The 22527-nt window shown below is 42.1% G+C and overlaps 1 protein-coding gene across 5 annotated transcripts in view; it reads left to right on the top strand.

Annotated features, from left to right (window-relative positions):
* LOC139392255 (histone-lysine N-methyltransferase ASH1L-like) overlaps positions 1-18218 on the top strand; it is a 50324-nt gene extending 32106 nt beyond the window's left edge. For all 5 annotated transcript variants that reach the window (XM_071140111.1, XM_071140109.1, XM_071140112.1 and 2 more), the window contains 10 exons: positions 72-126; positions 344-476; positions 1251-1526; positions 2019-2105; positions 11654-11744; positions 12038-12176; positions 12294-12466; positions 12575-12741; positions 14559-14991; positions 15127-18218. In XM_071140111.1, coding sequence (XP_070996212.1) covers positions 72-126; positions 344-476; positions 1251-1526; positions 2019-2105; positions 11654-11744; positions 12038-12176; positions 12294-12466; positions 12575-12741; positions 14559-14991; positions 15127-15218 — 1646 coding nt within the window. In that variant the 3' untranslated portion in view covers positions 15219-18218. The remainder of the gene's footprint in view (positions 1-71; positions 127-343; positions 477-1250; positions 1527-2018; positions 2106-11653; positions 11745-12037; positions 12177-12293; positions 12467-12574; positions 12742-14558; positions 14992-15126) is intronic.
* Positions 18219-22527: the final 4309 nt, after the last annotated feature.

The following is a 22527-nucleotide window of genomic DNA, read 5'->3' on the forward strand; positions in this document are numbered from 1 at the left end:
ATATGTATGCCCTATAACAGTAAAAGGAAATACGCTGCTGAATGTAATAAAACGTCGATCTCTGTCCGTAGACTCAGCTGGTCAGACCCTCGCTGCTCCGCTGGTCAACCTACCTTCAAGAAAGCGGTAAGCGTTTGTGTGTTTGTTTTCAATATGCATGCTAGTGCTTTCACCCATGTTTACTGTATGTAAGTGCATTGTGCAACACTTTGTCTTATCCAGGTCAGAACGCCCTCAATGTTCTTATCGCTTCCTGCAACCATTGCAATCATGTTTGGATTCATGACACAAGAGGCCCAGTTTTGGCTCTCACCCATGACTCATTGTGTGTGTTTGACCCCAGGAACACGCAGTACTATGAGAAGGTGTCCGACCCGCTGGACCTGAGCACCATTGAGAAGCAGATCACCACAGGGCACTACAAGACTGTGGAGGCCTTTGACACCGACATGCTCAAAGTGTTCCGCAACGCAGAGGTGGGTCTCCCACAATCCTCCTCCCTATGGGATATACACGGCCACGGATCATTTACACACACAAGCACAGAGATATCTTTGATTTACTGTGCAGGATGTAAGTGCCACTGGAATCTTCTTAAGGGTACTTAACGCTAGACAGGTGGGTTGTTTAGCAGCAAAACTGGTGTGTGCGCAAAACCGAGGAGCAAAACAGGCGTTTTTGGTTAAAAGTCCAAAGGATTGTTAACACTGTGAATTATATTTCCTCTCCAAATCTTACATTTGCACAATGAGCTTCTTGTTGCCGCTCAAATAGGATGTTAATGTTTTTGGTTAGCTAGCAATTTTTTTTCCCAGGTCAAAACACAAGACATGGTATCAATAACAAGATAAGAGCTGAATTGAGGCCCCTACAATTCCCCACATGGCAGCTTCTTGTCATTGTTGCTAGCTCTCTGACAGTCTAGAATCATAACAACACACAGACTTCTGCCCCATCGACGCGTGCATTGTTTTCATGACATTGTCAGCGAACTCGTCAATGAAGTGCACCTTAAAAGTAATTTGACCCCGCTGTCCAAAGGACCTCAGTGTCTGCAATGAACCCCAGGGAAAATGTATCCTTGTGCAAGGGCTTAGAATTCCCAGTGGGATATTGGAAGCCTGGTCAAGCTTATTTAGGTAGCTTTGTTATTATTTTCATGGGAGCTGGTCTTTGACTCCACTTTACAACACACAGTGTATTTCCCAAGTTCTCAACGTTGTTGCCCTGTGCACCTTCCATCCTGGCAGAAATACTACGGGCGGAAGTCGTCGGTTGGGAGGGATGTGTGCCGGCTGAGGAAGGCCTACTACGGAGCTCGCCACGAGGCTGCCGTCCAGATCGACGAGATCGTTGGGGAGACGGCCAGCGAAGCGGACAGCTCGGATTCGCTGGAGCGAGACCACGCCCATCACCACCACGGAGGGGGCTGGCCAGGCTCCCACGACAAGGACGATGACATCATCCGCTGCATCTGCGGCATGTACAAAGACGAGGGCCTGATGATCCAGTGTGAGAAGTGCATGGTGAGAGAGAGAGCGTCTGGAGAATGGAGTCCCAAATGGTGACCATATTCCCTACATAGTGCACTACTTTTGACCAGAGTCCAATGGCCTAGTTTTGTCTCCTATAGCCCTATTGGTCCTTGTGAAAAGTAATGCACTTTATAGCGAATAGGGTGAATTTGGGACACAGCCCAACACTGCCGGCTCATTTTTGTGTCGTTGAATGTTGGCCTGGAATCCAAACTGAATATAGATACAACTGAATATCAGTAACTCTAGTAGTAAAACCAAGCAATACTCCGTTTGGATTCCAGGCTTGTTGAATGTAGTGGTACCTGCCTGATGACTCAGAGTGAATGGTGAGTGTTTGTTCTTGTCTGTGGAAGCAATGTTTTGAAAGCAGGAGTTGGTTGTGTGAGAGACTTCTTAGTATGGCACTCTTATTATAAATTGTTAGTTTTGGCTGTGATCCTGGTGTGAGTCAGTGTAAACGGTGATGTCTGTCTGTCTCAGGTGTGGCAGCACTTTGACTGCATGCGGCTTGAGGCGGAGGTGGAACACTACCTGTGTGATCAGTGCGACCCCCGACCTGTGGACAGGGTGAGTGTTGTCCTCTTTAACCCAACCTCGACCGCACCCCGTGGTCTAAACCAACCATGGGTGTTTCTCTATGCGCATAGTACTGTGCTCCACACTTATGCTCCGAGTGCATGCTCAGAGGATGTTCTCTTGAGCATGTTCTTGTGAGGACGCGAGTGTGAATCAAATATTACATTTTACATGATAATCTAGCTAGCCATCTAGTTTAACAGTCATAAACAACTTCAAACTAATGTTATGCAAAGTAGATGACTAGCTGTCCATTTTCCATGGGTAGCCAGCTAACAATTCTTTGTGGCTAACTAGCTTGCCAGTTCGCCTTATTGACTTACTATGGGCTTGTGATCTACGCACACTCCAGTGGGTAGGTATTATAGGCAGGTAAACATCCAAAAATGAATACATGAATACAAGCTAAAATATTGTAGTCGGGCAACTTATGAAATGTGAATGGGCAATATTTCATTATAAATCCAAAGTTAATCTTTTCTTGTTTGAGTTCAAATAATGGCCTCTATTGATTTTAAGACATTTTAGCATTTTTTTGTGGTTGCGTCATATTTCTCTGCATGCTTCAACATATGTACAAACGGAGAACGTAACCCACTGAATTTCTTAGTAGAACAATGACGTTTACCTGCAAGGCAGTAGTAAAAGCTAATATTTTGGGCTCTAATGGGGAATGGCAGTCAAACTAAGCTCCTAAGGCATTTCTATGTTATATTCTTGACGAATCAATGGATATATAATGAGTAATTTACAAGTCCAAAAATGTACACTATCTACCATTCGCAGATTGCTGCTTGTAAATGTATCAGGGAATAGGGTGCCATTTGGGACAAAAACATTTTTGTTCCAGGCATGAACATTGTTCAATTAAAAGCTAAAGGTGGTGATGTCTAGGGCTGCTATGGTGATTGTATTCCTGCCAAGCTCTGATCCTGCTGATGGTCATTAGTAGCCTACCAAACTTGCTGATTAGTACTCGACACTCTATTGTATTTATATCTGTATTTATTATGGATATATTCAAAATAATCAAAACAGACCTTATTTACACACGTATTCAGCCCCTTTGCTATGAGACTCGAAATTGAGGTCATAGCAAAGGGTGGATCCTGTTTTTATTTTTATTTTATTTTTTTCACCTTTATTTAACCAGGTAGGCTAGTTGAGAACAAGTTCTAAATTTACAACTGCGACCTGGCCAAGATAAAGCATAGCAGTGTGAACAGACAGCAACACAGAGTTACACATGGAGTAAACAATAAACAAGTCAATAACACAGTAGGGGAAAAAAAGGGGAAAAAAATTGTCAATATACATTGTGTGCAAAAGGCATTAGGAGGTAGGCGAATAATTACCATTTAGCAGATTAACACTGGAGTGAAAAATGATCAGATGGTCATGTGCAGGTAGAGATACTGGTGTGTAAAATAGCAGAAAAGTAAATAAATAAAAACAGTATGGGGATGAGGTAAGTAAATTGGGTGGGCTATTTACTGATGGACTATGTACAGCTGCAGCGATCGGTTAGCTGCTCAGATAGCAGATGTTTAAAGTTGGTGAGGGAGATAAAAGTCTCCAACTTCAGCGATTTTTGCAATTCGTTTCAGTCACAGGCAGCAGAGAACTGGAAGGAAAGGCGGCCAAATGAGGTGTTGGCTTTAGGGATGATCAGTGAGATACACCTGCTGGAGCGCGTGCTACGGGTGGGTGTTGCCATCGTGACCAGTGAACTGAGATAAGGCGGAGCTTTACCTAGCATGGACTTGTAGATGACCTGGAGCCAGTGGGTCTGGCGACGAATATGTAGCGAGGGCCAGCCGACTAGAGCATACAGGTCGCAGTGGTGGGTGATTGATCATCATTGAGACGTTTCTACAACTTAATTTGGAGTCCACCTGTGGTAAATTCAATTGATTGGACATGATTTGGAAAGACACACATGTCTATGTACGGTCCCACAGTTGTCAGAGCAAAAACCAAGCCATGAGGTTGAAGGAATTGTCCGTAGATGCTCCAAGACTCTTCCTAGAGCTGGCCGCCCGGCCATACTGAGTAATCGGGGGAGAAGGTCCTTGGTCAGGGAGGTGACCAAGAACCCGATGGTCACTCTGACAGAGATCCAGAGTTCCTATGTGGAGATGGGAGAACCTTCCAGAAGGACAACCATCTCTGCAGCACTTCATCAAATCAGGCCTTTATGGTAGAGTGGCCAGACGGAAGCCACTCCTCAGTAAAAGGCACATGAGTTCGCCGAAAGGCACCTAAAGGACTCTGACCATGAGAAACAAGATTCTCTGGTCTGAGGAAATCAAGATTGAACTCCTTGGCCTGAAATGCAAAGGGTCATGTCTGGAGGAAACCTGGCACCATCCCTATAGTGAAGCATGGTGGTGACAGCATCATGCTGTGGGGATGTTTTTCAGCAGCAGGGACTGGGAGACTAGTCAGGATCGAGGGAAAGAGGAACGTAGCAAAGTACAGCGAGATCCTTGATGAAAACCTGCTCCAGAACGCTCAGGATCTTCGACTAGGGCGAAGGTTCACCTTCCAACAGGACAACGACCCTCAGCACACAGCCAAGACAACACAGGAGTGACTATCCAAATACAGGTGCCAAGCTTGTAGCGTCATACCCAAGAATACTTGCGTCTTGTAATCGCTGCCAAAGGTGATTCGACAAAGTGCAGAGTAAAGAGTCTGAATACTTACGTAAATGTGATGTTTAAGTTTATTTTTAATAGACTTGCAAAAATTCTTATGGGGTATTGTGTGTAGATTGAGGGGGGGAAAACAATTGAATCAATTCTAGAATAAGGCTGTAATGTAAATGTGGAATAAGTCAAGGGGTCTGAATGCACTGTATCAAATTAAAACATTCACAACAGGTACTTTCACAACTAAATATCTACAACACAAAATCCATGTGTATGTATGTATGCATGTGACTGTGCCTATGTCTGGGTTGCTGCTTTTGTCCCTCATCACTCTGACATCAATGCAAATGTGATCGAATATTTAAAATCAAACACAATGAAAGTTCATGAGCTCATGCTCATATTAAGCACATTTCTTTGCTTTACAACAGGAGTATAGCCTACCTGGCTGGCATGAAAATAAACCATGGGAAAAGCGCTCTCCATTCGCTATCTAAGTACATAGATGATGTATTTTTGACAGGTGTTTGATAATGGTCCATTCTAAATCAAAACAAATTTCACACATATATTATTTAGTAAATGTGAAGACGATATTAAATCAAGAATAGTCTGATGGGTGGCAGGATTAGCCCATCACTTGTGAATGGATGCATTATCGCTTGTGAGTGATGTCCAGTGTGTGCAGAAAGGCAAGAAACAGCACACCCCTTTTTTTGCGACTTTTTCAAATCATAGTCGAACACCTCATATAACCTAGCCTATAGGCCTATATGTTTTGATATGGTAGCCAAATAATGTCTTAAAACTAAGCACATTAATCTGATATACAACTATTGTAGCGCCTAACTGGCATACATAGGCGGTGCATGAGTTTCAAGAGAAAAAATGCACCTTTTTAATAATAAAGCATTAAACGTATAATCACAATTGCGGTCATATTTGAGAAGTGTTTTCCCGCGAATTGATTGCATTTTGGAACATTCACGCTTATAGCCTACTGCCATGTGTGCATTGCTGCGCTTATAATGTGACGAAATAGCCTAATAGTTTATCAACATTAAGTTAAATGTTCTGATCTGTTCCATCAGCCTAATGGCTTTTAAAAGTTTTTTTTTATGTGAGGGGTTATATTACGTCGGGGATATTTATTTCTCTCACAGAAGGACAAGTTGCCCAATAGAATAGGTCAACTTCTGTACTATGGGGGACAGTAGATTGACATAGGCTAGTGCTTCTGCAGTTCGTGAGGCCTACGCATCTTGTTGGCTGACGAAAGTAGGCTAAATGTGGACAGTTCTTACCTCTTCAATATGGCCTTAGAATTTGATAAGAGTGACACATGCAGTTGCATTCCCAACGTGTGTCTTCACTTGTAGCCTACTTTGGCACTGAGATGCCTGTGAGAAGGACTCGATCCAGTGAGGGGCATTGAGTAATAAGGATTGAGATCTGAGAGAGACGTGAGTGAGAGGTGCTTCAGAGCACGGCAACCGGGAGAAGGGAATTATAACTATTATATTCAGCCCAAGGGCACAACAGCCACTTTGATCGCAAAAGTAAAGGCTTTTTTTAGGGGGCATTTTGGCCACACGAGGGATGTCCCTGGGAAATTCGAGGCCTGGTGAGAATATTAAGTGCTTGTCAAATTGTGAATGAGATACGGATGAAGTGTGTGCAGCCTGCACAAGAAACAAATCAGAGCTCATGTCTTTCATGGAACTTTTTTCAAATCAGACGCATCATGCAGCTTAAGAATGTATTAAAAATCAAAACATATAGGCCAACGTTTATCATAACTTTAAATTAAGCAAGTTAACCGCATCACTCCCCTGGAAATCTTTTGAAGAAAATATATTTTCTATTTTATTCAGCTATGTTCAATTGTATTTTCATACTATAAAATAATACAAATGAATGCTATGGAATTCTAAGCAAATCTTGCCTGAAATAATTTTGTGTAGCCCACAGCCATATCAGCGCCTAACATAAGGACAACTCAAGAGTATGCTATTCAAAACAGACCTTATTTACACACGTATTCAGCCCCTTTGCTATGAGACTCGATATTGAGGTCATAGCAAAGGGTGGATCCTGTTTTGATTGATCATCATTGAGACGTTTCTACAACTTAATTTGGAGTCCGACACAAAAAAAGATATATTAAAAAAAGAGTATGCTATTCTGTTCTTCTGATATAGACATTTTGTTCATATCATGTTTCTTTAGACCTGTTTAAAATAATGGATTTATTGTGATGGTGTAGGCTATATTAAATGGATTTATTAGACTTTTTAATGTAATGTTCCAAAGGTCTGCATCCGTATGTGTTGAAGCCAGGAGATGCGAAATGTGTTTGTTACAGTTTTCCAAAATTGTTTACACACGTTTGCTGAATCTCTGGGCCATTTCCCCAAAACTCTAAACACAAAAGTGCATTCAAAATGTTGTTGTTTTTTTCATCAAAATGATCCGCGTCATATGAATAGATCTGTCTACCAACCAACAACACAAACTGCTATGAATATCCCATCAGTAGGTTTATGCCTTTTGCATTTCCAGTGTTACACTTTAGCCGGTTGTAAAATATTGTTACAGTAATGTATACCTACTCAAATATACATAAACACACCACATGCAATATAGTAACAAAAACATTGTCATTTATTTCCAAAATGCAGTATTTTTGAACACTTGTTTTGTATGTAACACTTCCCATACCCAACGGGAGAGGACCAGGAAAAACATTCAGTAAGATAAAGGGTTTTCTGTAGGTGACCAAATACTTATTTTCCACTATAATTTGCAAATAAATTCATTAAAAATCCTACAATGTGATTTTCTGGATTTTTTTTCTCATTTTGTCTGTCATAGTTGAAGTGTACCTATGATGAAAATTACAGGCCTCTCTCATCTTTAAGTGGGAGAACTTGCACAATTGGTGGCTGACTAAATAGTTTTTTTGCCCCACTGTAAGTGTTTCTTTTGTCCAGGGCGGAAAGGGCAGTGTGGAGTGCAATAGAGATTGCATCATCTGTGGATCTGTTTGGAAGGTATTCAAATTGGAGTGGGTCTAGGGTTTCTGGGATAATGGTGTTAATGTGAGCCATTACCAGCCTTTCAAAGCACTTCATGGTTATGGACGTGAGCCCAATTTTTCAGTTTTTGATTTTTAAAAAAGTTTGAAATATCCAATAAATGTCGTTCCACTTCATGATTGTGTCCCACTTGTTGTTGATTCTTCACAAAAAAATACAGTTTTATATCTTTATGTTTGAAGCCTGAAATGTGGCAAAAGGTCGCAAAGTTCAAGGGGCCCGAATACTTTCACAAGGCACTGTAGCTGGATATCTTATAAGCTTCCGGCTTAGAGTCCCGCACCTTGAAAGCGGTAGCTCAACCCTTTAGCTCAGTGCGAATGTTGCCTGTAATCCATGGCTTCTGGTTGGGGTATGTACAGTTGAAGTTGGAAGTTTACATACACCTTAGCCAAATACATTTAAACTCAGTTTTTCACAATTCCTGACATCCTAGTAAAAATTCCCTGTTTAGGTCAGATAGGATCACCACTGTATTTTAAGAATGTGAAATGTCAGAAAAATAGTAGATTGATTTATTTCAGCTTTTATTTCTTTCATCACATTCCCAGTGGGTCAGAAGTTTACATACACTCAATTAGTATTTGGTAACATTGCCTTTAAATTGTTTAACTTGGGTCAAATGGTTCGGATAGCCTTCCACAAGCTTCCAACAATAAGTTGGGTGAATTTTGGCCCATTTCGCCTAACGGAGCTGGTGTAACTGAGTCAGGTTTGTAGGCCTCCTTGCACGCACATGCTTTTTCAGTTCTGCGCACACATTTTCTATAGGATTGAGGTCAGGGCTTTGTGATGGCCACTCCAATACCTTGACTTTGTTGTCCTTAAGCCATTTTGCCACAACTTTGGAAGTATGCTTGGGGTCATTGTCCATTTGGAAGACCCATTTGCGACCAAGCTTTAACTTTATGACTGATGTCTTGAGACGTTGCTTCAATATATCCACATAATTGTCCTACCTCATGATGTCATCTATTTTGTGAAGTGCACCAGTCCCTTCTGCAGCAAAGCACCCCCACAACATGATGCTGCCACCCCCGTGCTTCACGGTTGGGATGGTGTTCTTTGGCTTGCAAGCCTCCCCATTTTCCCTCCAAACATAACGATGGTCATTATGGCCAAACAGTTCTATTTTTGTTTCATCAGACATTTCTCCAAAAAGTACAACCTTTTTCCCCATGTGCAGTTGCAAACCATAGTCTGGCTTTTTTATGGCGGTTTTGGAGCAGTGGCTTTTTCCTTGCTGAGCGGCCTTTCAGGTTACGTCGATATAGGACTCATTTTACTGTGGATATAGATACTTTTGTACTTGTTTCCTCCAGCATCTTCACAAGGGCATTTGATGTCGTTTTGGGATTGATTTGCACTTTTCGCACACCAAAGTACGTTCATCTATAGGAGACAGAACGCGTCTCCTTTCTGAGTGGATGAACCAGACTTGTGGAGGTCTACAATTGTTTTTCTGAGGTCTTGGCTGATTTCTTTTGATTTTCCCATGATGTCAAGCAAAGAGGCACTGAGTATGAAGGTAGGCCTACACTTTCAATTTACTCAGATTATGTTAATTAGCCTGTCAGAAGCTTCTGAAGCCATGACATAATTTTCTGGAATTTTCCAAGCTGTTTAAAGGCACAGTCAGCTTAGTGTATGTACACTTCTGACCCACTGGAATTGTGATGCAATGAGCTATAAGTGAAATAATTTGTCTGCAAACAATTGTTGGAAAAATTACTTATGCACAAAGTAATGTCCTTACCCAGTTGCCAAAACTATAGTTTGTTAACAAGAAATTTGTGGAGTGGTTGAAAAACACGTTTTAATGACTCCAACCTAAGTGTATGTAAACTTCTGACTTGAACTGTACGTACTGCTACTGTGGGGTAGACATCCTCAATGCACTTTTTGATAAAGCTAGTGACTGATGTGGTGTCCTCCTCAATGCCATCGGAAGAATTCCAGAACATATTCCAGTCTGTGCTAGCAAAACAGTCCTGTAGTTTAGCATCTGATTCAGCTAACCACTTTTTAATTGATCTTGTGCTTCCTGCTTTAATTTTTGCTTGTAAGCAGGAGTCACGAGTATACGATTGTGGTCAGATTTGCCAAATGGAAGGTGAGGGAGACCTTTGTATGCATCTCTGTGTGTGGAGTACAGATTATCTAGAAAATGTTTTTCCCCCTCCGGTTGTGCATTTAACATGCTGATGGAAATTAGGTAAACCTGTTTTAAGATTCCCTGCATTAAAGTCCCCGGCCACTAGGAGCGCTGCCTCTGGGTGAGCGGTGTCCTGTTTGCTTATTTCCTTATACAGCTGACTGAGTGTGGTCTTAGTGCCAGCATCTGTCTGTGGTGGTAAAAAAACAGCCACAAAGTATAGATGGAAACTCTCTTGGCAAATAGTGTGGTCTACAGTTTATCATGAGATACTCTACTTCAGGCATGCAAAATCTAGATACTTCCTTACAAGTATGCACAGAGTGTGCTGTTCTATATAGCCAGTGCAGCGTATATCCCACAAGCTGAATATCCATGTCATTCAGCCACAATTCGGTGTAACATAAGAATTTGACCGTTTTTGATGTCCCGTTGGTAGGATATTTGTGATCGTACCTCTAATTTATTGTCCAATGATTGTACGTTGTCAAGTACTACTGACGGTAAAGACAGATTTCCCCACTCGCCGTCTGTGGATCTTTACGAGGCACCCCGCTCTGTGTCCTTTCTCTTGCCAATAACGGGGATTTTTGCTTTGTTGGGTTTCTGAAGTGCATCCTGCTTGTTGGAGAAAAAGCCGTGTCTAATCCAAGGTGTGTGATCGCTGTCCTGATATCCAGAAGCTCTTTTTTGCTGTAAGATACGATGGCAGAAACATTATGTACAAAATAAGTTACAAATAACGCGAAAAAAAACCCACAGCACAATTGGTTAGGTAAAACTGGCAGTTTCTCAGTTCTGCATAAATTAACATTGGCCAACAATCACTGAGTAACATAGGCCTACTGATATGTCTAACTGCAGTACATGACAGTATACATACATAAAGAGCATAGTGGAGATGGTAGGTAAACTTACCAGTTGTCATTTCTGAATGTACGATGGATGATGGATGCAACCGTGTAGCGGCTCAGGTTGGCCTGAACTCTCTGCCCAGCCTCCCTCATACCCAATCCATGGTTGAGCACATGGTCAACCAATGTGTCCCTGATCTCATCTGAGATGACTGTCCTTCCTCGTCTTCCTCTTACTCTCACTCCTTCACCTCTAGCTTCACCATTGACTTCCATTTTCCTCCAAAACAGGAGAGCTCATCTGTGGCCTTTTATAGTGCTAAAGCTCTGATTTCTAAGTGAACAATTAAGCAAATACTGTTTACACCTATGGGAAGTGGGTGTTGCTAATTGGTGTGTAGAGCTTGGCAATTGTGATTGGCGTTGCTTTCCAAAGGGACAAAAAATATAACATTTTTGAATGTTGTGCCTAATGTAGAGAACTGTGTGTAGTGTTTTGCAAAAAATGTGATAGAATTGAAAACTGAGTGTAAAAGCAGGAATTGTGCTTGCAGAATTGCAGACTTGGATTAGGGATTTGTTACATGAGTTTCAGGTTTCAGTGATTGCGTTTGAAGTTCCAATTTTAGAGTGTAAACAGTGAGACCGTCGAGCAAATAACTGCTAATCTCCGGCTGACACGACTTCATGACTACCACAGCCCTGGTTATGTCAAATGAGTGCTTTGTCTATTTCATCTTCCTGTTTCATCTGATATCCTGTCCCATTGGTGCTCCAGGAGGTGCCAATGCTGCCCCAGCCCAGCTACGCCCAGTCTGGCTCCATCTACCACATCTGTTTACTGCGAGACGAACTGCTGCTGCACCAAGGTATGGAAGGGGACTATAACCATGGTTGTGTGTGAAATGGCACCCTATTCCCTATATAGTGCACTACTTTTGACTAGGGCCCTGCTCAGAAGTATAGGCCACTATATAGGGAATATAATGACATTTCAGACGCAAGCCCATGTACTGTATAAGGCCAAGTCAATGTTTTAGTATGTTTGTGTGCCAGTTGCACAGGTTGCCACATTGAATAATAGTTGTATAGCACCTTGGGGTGTGTTAAATATGCTTTATAAATAAAAACCATGACAATGTTATGTAACCTGTCTGTCCAGGTGACTGTGTGTACCTGATGAGGGACAGCAGACGCACCCCAGAAGGCCAGCCAGTCAGGCAGTCCTACCGCCTCCTGTCCCATGTCAACAGGGACAAGCTGGACATCTTCCGCATCGAGAAACTCTGGAAGAGCGAAAAGTAAGGAATGGGACAAAGGGAACACCACTTCGAGCCAGCACTGAGCAACATCAGTGATTTCATTGCTGTATTTTTGTCTCTGACTCTCTCGTCTCATTTTGTGTGTGTGCCCTGTAGGGGTGAGAGGTTTGCCTTTGGCCACCATTACTTCAGGCCCCACGAGACACACCACTCGCCCTCGCGCCGCTTCTACCACAACGAGTTGTTCCGCGTGCCGCTCTACGAGATCATCCCACTGGAGGCCGTGGTCGGGACCTGCTGTGTCCTCGACCACTACACTTACTGCAAGGGTGAGAAACACTCACGTGCGCACACAGTTTGTAAGGGAGATGTATAAACACACACTGAGCTAACACACATAATTACCTAAACTGACCTGTGGTGTTATTTTCTTTCAGGACGGCCAAAGGGAGTGAAGGAGCAGGACGTGTACATCTGCGACTACCGCCTGGACAAGTCAGCGCACCTCTTCTACAAGATCCACCGCAACCGCTTCCCTGTGTGCACTAAGCCCTACGCCTTCAACCACTTCCCCAAGAGGCTGGCCCCCAAGAGAGACTTCTCGGTAAGAGGGTCCAAGAGGAGGGCTTGGGGGTTGTATTGAAGTGTTTTTCTGGAGTTTTAGTGAGGCTCGTTTGAGGTAGAATTGAATTTAGTGTAATCGGAGAAGTGTATCAAAGATGATGGATCAGGCACTAGTGATGACTTATGTGCCTACCATTCTTTAACCTCTCTGATCTACCCATCCCGGATCCGGTATCGTGAATACAGACTCAAGCTCATTACCATTACGCAACGTTAACTATTCATGAAAATCGCAAATGAAATGAAATAAATATGCTAGCTCTCAAGCTTAGCCTTTTGTTAACAACACTGTCATCTCAGATTTTCAAAATATGCTTCTCAACCATAGGAAAACAATCATTTGTGTAACAGTAGCTAGCTAGCGTAGCATTTAGCGTTAGCATTATCGTTAGCATTTAGCATGCAACACTTTCACAAAAACCAGAAAAGCATTCAAATAAAATAATTTACCTTTGAAGAACTTCAGATGTTTTCAATGAGGAGACTCTGTTAGATAGCAAATGTTCAGTTTTTCCTGAAAGATTATTTGTTTAGGAGAAATCGCTCCGTTTGGTGCGTCACGTTTGGCTACCAAAAAAACCTGTATCCAGGAGTGTATTTATCCCGGCAAGCTCATTAGCATAACGCAACGTTAACTATTCATGAAAATCGCAAATGAAATGAAATAAATATGCTAGCTCTCAAGCTTAGCCTTTTGTTAACAACACTGTCATCTCAGATTTTCAAAATATGCTTCTCAACCATAGGAACATAATCATTTGTGTAACAGTAGCTAGCTAGCGTAGCATTTAGCGTTAGCATTATCGTTAGCATTTAGCAGGCAACACTTTCACAAAAACTAGAAAAGCATTCAAATAATCATTTACCTTTGAAGAACTTCAGATGTTTTCAATGAGGAGACTCTGTTAGATAGCAAATGTTCAGTTTTTCCTGAAAGATTATTTGTTTAGGAGAAATTGCTCCGTTTGGTGCGTCACGTTTGGCTACCAAAAAAAAACGAAAATCCAGTCATCAATTACGCCAAATTTTTTTCCAAATTAACTCCATAATATCGACTGAAACATGGCAAACGTTGTTTAGAACCAATCCTCAAGGTGTTTTTCACATATCTCTTCGATGATATATCCTTCGTGGAAGTGTGCGTTTCGTTCTGAATCCCAGGACAAAATGACCGCAACTGGAGATTACACACAAATTTAGATAAAGGCCACCGGGCGGACCCCTGGAAAATGTAGTCTCTTATGGCCAATCTTCCAATGATATGCCTACAAATACGTCACAATGCTGCAGACATCTTGAAGAAACCACAGAAAGCACATGGTTGTTCCTGCTGCATTCACAGCCATATAAGGAGACATTTGAAAACAGAGCTTCAGAGATTCTGCTCATTTCCTGTTAGACGTTTCATCTTGGTTTCGCCTGTAGAATGAGTTCTGTGGCACTCACAGATAAAATCTTTGCAGTTTTGGAAACGTTAGACTGTGTTCTTTCCAAAGCTGTCAATTCTATGCATAGTCGAGCATCTTTTCGTGACAAAATATTGCGCTTAAAACGGGCACGTTTTTTTATCCAATAATGAAATAGCGCCCCTATAGGCTTAACAGGTTAACTGTGTGCTGTTTTTGCAAACCATTAGTTATCCTGAGAGAGATGATGGGGTTCCAGCTTGATAGTTAATTCTGCTCCAATTCGTATTGCTTGTTCATAAAACAAATTGTTAATAATCCCAAAATCTAACTTGTGCATGAACAACTTGTAAGTCAACTGAAAGTCTGTTCCTTCCCAACCTCGCCTTAGCCGCACTACGTTCCCGACAACTACAAGAGGAACGGGGGGCGTTCGGCCTGGAAGAGCGAGCGGCCCAAAGGAGTTGGAGGAGCCTGTGAGGACGATGCTTCCCCATGCGACTTCCGTCCGGAGAGTGAAAACAGAAGAGGGGTGGAGGGGGACATGGATGCTGCCCAAGAAGAAACCACACTCCCTGCGGCTGCCCCACCCCCACAACCAGTTGGGCCAGGGGAGGGAGAAGAAGAGGACGGGGGGCAGGAGGTAGAGGAGCATAGGGAGCTGGAGGAAGGTGCAGCAGAGAGAGGAGTTGACATGTTGGATCTCCTCCCCTCCATCTCTTCCTCACCCCTCCATCACTCTGGACTTGGCAGGAGGGAGGCACAAAGGGATCGGCTAAACAAGATTCTGCTGGATCTGCTACACAGAACACCCAATAAGAATGGTGAGCAGGCAATGAGGAAACGGGTATAGAGACACTGGGTGGTTTGATGAAGAGGGAGACTTGATGAAGGGGAAATATCGGACAGTTAACTTAGTGTCATTGGTGTTTAGTAACTTCTCTCTCTTCTTCCAACAGCCATAGATGTCACTTATCTTCTAGAGGAGGGGTCAGGACGGCGATTACGTAGAAGGACGCTTGGATTTGGAGACTTTGTGGGTAGAAAATGATGTTGCCACTTACCTGGCAAGCACATTCCCCTTTCATTCACTTGGGAGAGGTGGGGGTGAAATGGAAAACATGGTAAGGGAAGATGACATTTGCAAAGAGAAAGTGACCACAAAGGGCAAGGGTTGGTACCCTTCCCAGGCGTGTCCCCTCTTCCCCAACCTGTCATCTCAAGTGATGAGACAACCCAATGACAACCCAACGGTTGGAAGCAGTGCACTCGGCTGTTGTGGTCAATGGTAACGGTTTTGTTGGTGACACAAGGACTTCTTCTCAGGAGGGTGGACCCAGACTTATTGAAGTACGATGCAAATGCATTTTTTTTTACGTAGGAAAAAGTACCCCATGCACTTAAAAATGCGCATTGAACAAATGTTAATCAAAGACAGCCCTGGTTATTCAGGGCAAAGAGACTAGGCTTCACATTATCTATACACATGGCTCATAAGTGAAACCTTGAGTCAATTATTGAGTCAATTATTTTTAGTGAGCAAAAGAAAGGAACATGTGGTACTGAACATGGCTGTGGCATAGTCATAGACTCAAATATACTTTTTTTTTTTACGATATCAAATGGGAATGAGGAGACTGGAAACCTGCGCCCCCAGTGGGACTATGTGGTATTGAAACTAAACAGGCCACGAGACCTAAATGTACGAGGATAAGAGGCATAGGAGGCTATGCAGTGGACTGTATGAGCAACTTGTAAACATACACTGCTGACGATGAACTAGGAGAGAAGCTGCAGGAACGAGGTTGGTCAACTGCACTTTGGTACCATGGATATGGTTGGCTCTCTAATGTATCAACGAGACACACTAACACTCACATGTTATTGGATGATGCAGTCTGAAAAGCAAGTTAATAATAAGTATTTATTTTTCTTTCATACTGTAGTAATTCATTAGGAACAGAGAAGGAAGGACAGGATTGTGTTTGTAAAGAATAGCTAGCTGGTGGTCTTTGGAAAGATATAATGTGCGCTTTTGGTCAGTCAAGTGTCTTGTCCGCTTCGCCCCTCTTTCTGAAGTACCTGATTCACCAGCTTAATGAAGTCAGGCGGCGGGAACACTGACTCTTACTGTAACGCCTTAGAACGCCGTGGTCCCTGACTGCCTTGCGTGAGTGTATGCACATTTGTGTGTCTAATCTGCCAGAATTCTTGAAGAAAAAAAAATATTAAAAAATTAAGGGCTTGATGGCAATTAACATTTTATGGGAAATTGTGGAAACCATAGGTAACGTAAAATGTATTGTGACGGTCATATTTTCTTATATTCTATGAAAAGGGGTATCTGTTGGGAGGGAAGGGATTCTAGCTGTAAATGTTTTCTTCAAATGTGTTTCTGGTTGCCATGGAGAATATTTTAAATCATTTGTGAGATGTGATGAGATTTATTTTTTCCAAATGCTTCTGTTTAAAATGAGACTTAGATTGAGATGTCCCATCAAGATGGACTGGCATAGAGATGGAGAGAGTAAGAAAACAGACGGAAAGAGGACAGAAAGTTGTACAGTGCCAAGTTATGTATATACAGACTGGGATAATGTGAGAAGTGTCTCCAAAAGCAATATCTTGATAACGGATTTCGTGTATTGTACAGGACTCAGCCCCATATGTATTATAATTATTATTTCTGCCATTTGTATTACTATAATCAAAACACTTAAGCTTGGGAGAGGTGTTTTTGTCCAGTAAAATGTACAACTGTCCTAATTGAATGACATGAACTTAAACAGAATTTTTGTTGCCTAAAAATTAAACTGAACAAAAATATAAATGCAACATGCAACAATTTCAATGATTTTACTGAGTTACAGTTCATATGAGGAAATCAGTCAATTGAAATAAATTCATTTGGCCCTAATCTATGGATTTCACCGATATGCAACTCTTGGTAAAAGATAACGTGAAAATCCTGAGGCCCATTTTTTAAGGGCATCTTTGTGCATTCAAATTACCATAGACAAAATGCAATTGTGTTCGTTGACATCAGAAAACTGCTCACCCACACGACGCCATACACGTGGTCAGCAGTTGTAAGGCTCGACTGGATATACTGCTAAATCCTCTAAAACAATGTTGGAGGCGGCTTATGTTAGAGAAATGAACATGACATTTTCTGACAACAGTTCTGGTGGACATTCCTGCAGTCACTATGCCAATTGCACGCTCTCTGAACTTCACACATCTGTGGCATTGTGTTGTGACAAAACTGCACATTTTAGTGGCCTTTCATTGTCCCCAGCACAAGGTGCACCTGTGTAATGATCATGCTGTTTAATAAGCTACTTGATATTCCACACTTGTCAGGTGGAAGAATTATCTTGGTCAAGAAGAAATGCTCACTAACAGGGATGTGAACAAATTTGTGCACAATGAGAGAAAAGCTTTTTATGCATATGGAAAATCTCTGGGATCTTTTAGTTCTGCTCATGAAACATGGGACCAACCCTTTACATGTTGCGTTTATATTTTTGTTCAGTGTGAGAAGAATGTCAAACGAACTTCATATAAAGCATTGGGACATAACAGTGACTCTGAAATTACATCTGTCGCTGTAATAATATTACTTTTGAGGAGAAAATATGCTCCTTGTTTTTGCTGCAAAGTGTTGAACACTAAAAAAACAAACCAACTTAATGTTGATATTTTGAAAGATGTCAGCTCCAATATGTAACTTCCCCCCCCCCCCCCCCCCTGAGAAATTGTTCAGTTTGTGATAGCGGTCATAAATTTGATGCGTGTACTTGTATCTGTGTGTTTTGTGTGATTTGTTTAGTTATTTTTTAAGACAATCACAAAATAAGATACAAGCATTGTAAATGGACAGACTGGCAGACATTTTGTGATGTGTGCAGTTTGTCAACTTCTTCCACTCTCGTTAAAAGTTTGTAATTATGATTCTAAAGTTATGAAAATGCTGTTGGTTTTTACTTTTTGTTTTATATTCAATTTGTTTTTGTTTTTTAATAAAAAGCACTACATTATTGTGAATAAATGTTTATTTTGCCTTGCCTTTTTGATCGTTAAATTGTGCTCTGGATTTCCTTAATATAATTGAGTTATATTCAGCCATCTAAGCAGGGATGTAGAAAAGCAGTACGTACGAGGGTCTGCTCCCAGGTTTAGATAGGTGGCTGCCGGTGCATAAGAGCTCATTTAATTATGGAGTTCAGCAGGTACACACACAAACCATAAAAAGGAAAATCCAAGGTCAGGATGCAAAAGTATACTCAATATACTCAATAGAAAAAGTCCCTGTACAGTTAGTTACTCACTTGCACATAACACCTTGACATGGATCTCCACGCTGTCCTATTCAGGGCCAGGTCCCAGTCTGATGTGGTTTTGAGTCCCAGGTTGTGTAGGTCGTCCGCCAATTGGTTCGATCATCTGGCTCTCGGTCTTCCTCTTGGGCGTAGCTCCATAGGTGGGTTTTTATCTGACCAGGTGACCGAACAGTCAGTACTAACCAAAAAAGTTAGATTTTTTTGAACACTTAATTGCACTAAACTGATATGGAATTGGTGTAAGATGCTCATATGGATCCTTTATCTGTTTGATTTGGAATTTTAGAACCCCTTTTAGGTATATTTAAAAAAAGGTTATTTGTGAAAATATAAAATTTGGCCTTTACTACTATAGCCCAGAGAAACACATTGAATAACACATTAATAAATGTGTCAAAAGGGGGGAGGCACAAAACTACTTTCAGTTTTTTTAAATAGGTACCAGTTACCTTCAAATGAGTCCTTGTGGGGGTCGTAGAGCCAAACAGAGAACAACCTTGTGTTTGTGGGAGTCTCCCCTTTCCATAGAGTAGTCATACTGTAGTCAGGAACCAATATACTCAGTCAGTTAGGAAAGCTAAGGCTAGCTTTTTCAAACACTAATTTGCTTCCTGTAGCACATATTCCAATAAGTTTTTGGACACTAAAGTCCATGGACAATAAGAGCACCTCCTCCCAGCTGCCCACTGCACTGAGGATAGGAAACACTGTCACCACCGATAAATCTACGATAATCGAGAATTTCAATAAGCATTTCTCTACAGCTGGCCACGCTTTCCACCTGGCTACCCCCCTGCAGCAACTTGAAATATTATTGATTATTTAGGCTAAAAACAACATGAGGATTGATTATAAACATCATTTGACATGTTTCTACAAACTTGACTGATACTATTTGGATTTTTCGTCTGCCTGTTGTGACTGCATTTGAGCCTGTGGATTCTTGAACAAAACTGAGGTTTTTGGATATAAACAGGGACTTTATCGAACAAAACAAACATTTATTGAGTAAATGGGAGTCTCGTGAGTGCAACCATATGAAGATCATCAAAGGTAAGTGATTAATTTTATCACTATTTCTGACTTGTGTAACTCTACTTGGCTGGTTACTGTTTGTAATGATTTGTCTGCTGGGCGCTGTTCTCAGATAATCGCATGGTATGCTTTCGCCGTTTTGAAATCTGACACCGTGGTTGGATTAACAAGAAGTTAATCTTTAAACCGATGTATAACACTTGTATGCTTCATTAATTTTATAATGAGTATTTCTGTTTTTGAATTTGGCGCTCTGCAATTTCACTGGATGTTGGCCAGGTGGGACGCTACTGTCCCACGTCCCCTAGTGAGGTTAATAAACAGATCACTGACCATTTCGAATCCCACCGTACCTTCTCCACTATGCAATCATCTGGTTCCGAGTTGGTCATAGGTGCACCTCAGCCACTGTCAAGGTCCAAAACGATATCATAACGATATCATAACCGATAATCATAAAAATCATATAGCCTTGGCTTCTCAAATGACTGCCTCACCTGGTTCACCAACTACTTCTCAGACAGAGTTAATTCTGTCAAATCGGAGGGCCTGTTGTCAGAGGTCCGGACAGTCTCTAAGGGGGTGCCACAGGGTTCAATTCTCAGGCCGACTCTTTTCTCTGTATATATCAATGTCGTCGCTCTTGCTGCTGGTGATTCTCTGATCCACCTCTACGCAGACAACATTATTTTGTATACATCTCACCCTTCTTTGGACACTGTGCTAACAAACCTCCGAACGAGCTTCAACGCCATACAACACTCCTTCCGTGGCCTGCAACTGCTTTTGAATGCTAGAAAAACTAAGTGCATGCTCTTCAACCGTTTGCTGCCCGCACCCTCCAGCCCGACTAGCAACACTACTATGGACGGTTCTGACCTAGAATATGTGGACAACTACAAATACCTAAGTGTCTGGTTAGACTGTAAACTCTCCTTCCAGACTCACATTAAGCATCTCCAATCCAAAATTAAATCTAGAATCAGCTTCCTATTTCGCAACAAAGCCTCCTTCACTCATGCCGCCAAACATACCCTCGTAAAACTGACTATCCTACCGATCCTCGACTTCGGCGATGTCATTGACAAAATAGCCCCCAACACTCTACTCAGCATACTGGATGTAGTCTATCACCAAAGCCCCATATACTACCCACCACTGCGACCTGTATGCTCTCGTTGGCTGGCCCTCACTACATATCCTTCGCCTAACCCACTGGCTCCAGGTCATCTATAAGTCTTTACTAGGTAAAGCCCCACCTTATCTCAGCTCACTGATCACCATAGCAACACCCACCCGTAGCACGTGCTCCAGCAGGTATATTGCACTGTTCATCGCCAAAGCCAACACTTCCTTTGGCCGCCTTTCCTTCCAGTTCTTTGCTGCCAATGACTGGAACGAATTGCAAATATCTCTGAAGCTGGAGTCTTATATCTCCCTCTCTAACTTTAAGCATCAGCTGTCAGAGGAGCTTACTGATCACTGTACCTGTACACAGCCAATCTGTAAATAGCACACCATCCCCATATTATTACTTACACTCTTGCTCTTTAGCACCCCAGTATCTCTACTTGCACATCATCATCTGCACATCTATCACTCCAGTATTAATGCTACATTGCTATTATTTTCACCTTCCTACTCTTCTGCACACACTGTACATCGATGTTGGTGTTATTGATTGCATGTGTAACTCTGTGTTTTTGTCGCTTTGCTTTATCTTGGCCAGGTCGCAGTTGTAAATAAAACTTGTTCTTAACCTGCCTACCTGGTTAAATAAAGGTGAAATGTATATTTTTTTAAAAGGCCCTAATCTATGGATTTCACATGACTGAGAATATAGATACCTTTAAAAAAAAAGGGGTGTGGATCAGAAAACCAGTCAGTATCTGGTGTGTCACCATTTGTCTCATGTGACACACCCTTCACATAGAATTGATCAGGCTGTTGATTGTGACCTGTGGAATGTTGTCCCACTCCTCTTCAATGGATGTGCTAAGTTGCTGGATATTGGCAGGAACTGGAACACGCTATCATACATGTCTGTTCAGAGCAAACATGCTCAATGTGGGACATTTTCAGCTTCCAGGAACTGTACAGATCCTTGCGACTTGGGGCCATGCAATATGCTGAAGCATGAGGTAATGGTAGTGGATGAATGGCCTCAACTCATCACGGTACCTCTGTGTATTGAAATTGCCATCAATAAAATGCAACTGTGTTTGTTGTCCATCTAACCATACCATAACCCACCACCATGGGGCACTCTGTTCACAACGTTGATATCAGCAAACCGCTCGCCCACAAAATGCCATACACATTGTCTGCCATCTGCCCCGTACAGTTGAAACCAGGATAATTCTGTGAAGAACACACTTCTCCAGGGTGCCAGTAGCCATCGAATGTGAGCGTTTGCCCATCCTAGTCGGTCACGACGCCAAACTGCAGTCAGGTCAAGACCCTGGTGAGGACAATGAGCACGCAGATGTGCATGAGACAGTTTGTACAGAAATGTTTTGGTTGTGCAAACCCAGTTTCATCAGCTTTCCGGGTGGCTGGTCTCAGACGATCCCGCAGGAGAAGAAGCCAGATAATGGAGGTCATAGGGTGGTGAATAAGATGGTGGTCTCCGTTTTGCTTTACGGTCCCAAATGTCAGGGGACTCGTCTAGTCGGTACTGTCGATGTGCCAACTTGGATTATGTTGGCAAAGGAGAAATGCTCACTAACAGGGATGTAAACCAATTTGTGCACAACATTTGAGAGAAATAAGCTTTTTGTGTGTATGGATCATTTCTGGGATCTTTTATTTCAGTTCATAAAACATGGAACTAACACTTTCCATGTGGCGTTTTACATTTTTCTTCAGTGTAGTTCGTAGGTCCAACCGTTTGGACGCTACAGACGGTTTCCTGAGAATACCTATTTTTGGGATGTCTCATGGTCTGACAAACACCACTCTAGTTCTGCCACCTTTCACCGC

The sequence above is a fragment of the Oncorhynchus clarkii genome, chromosome 32 (genome assembly GCF_045791955.1).
Source record: "Oncorhynchus clarkii lewisi isolate Uvic-CL-2024 chromosome 32, UVic_Ocla_1.0, whole genome shotgun sequence".
Lineage (NCBI taxonomy): Eukaryota > Metazoa > Chordata > Actinopteri > Salmoniformes > Salmonidae > Oncorhynchus > Oncorhynchus clarkii.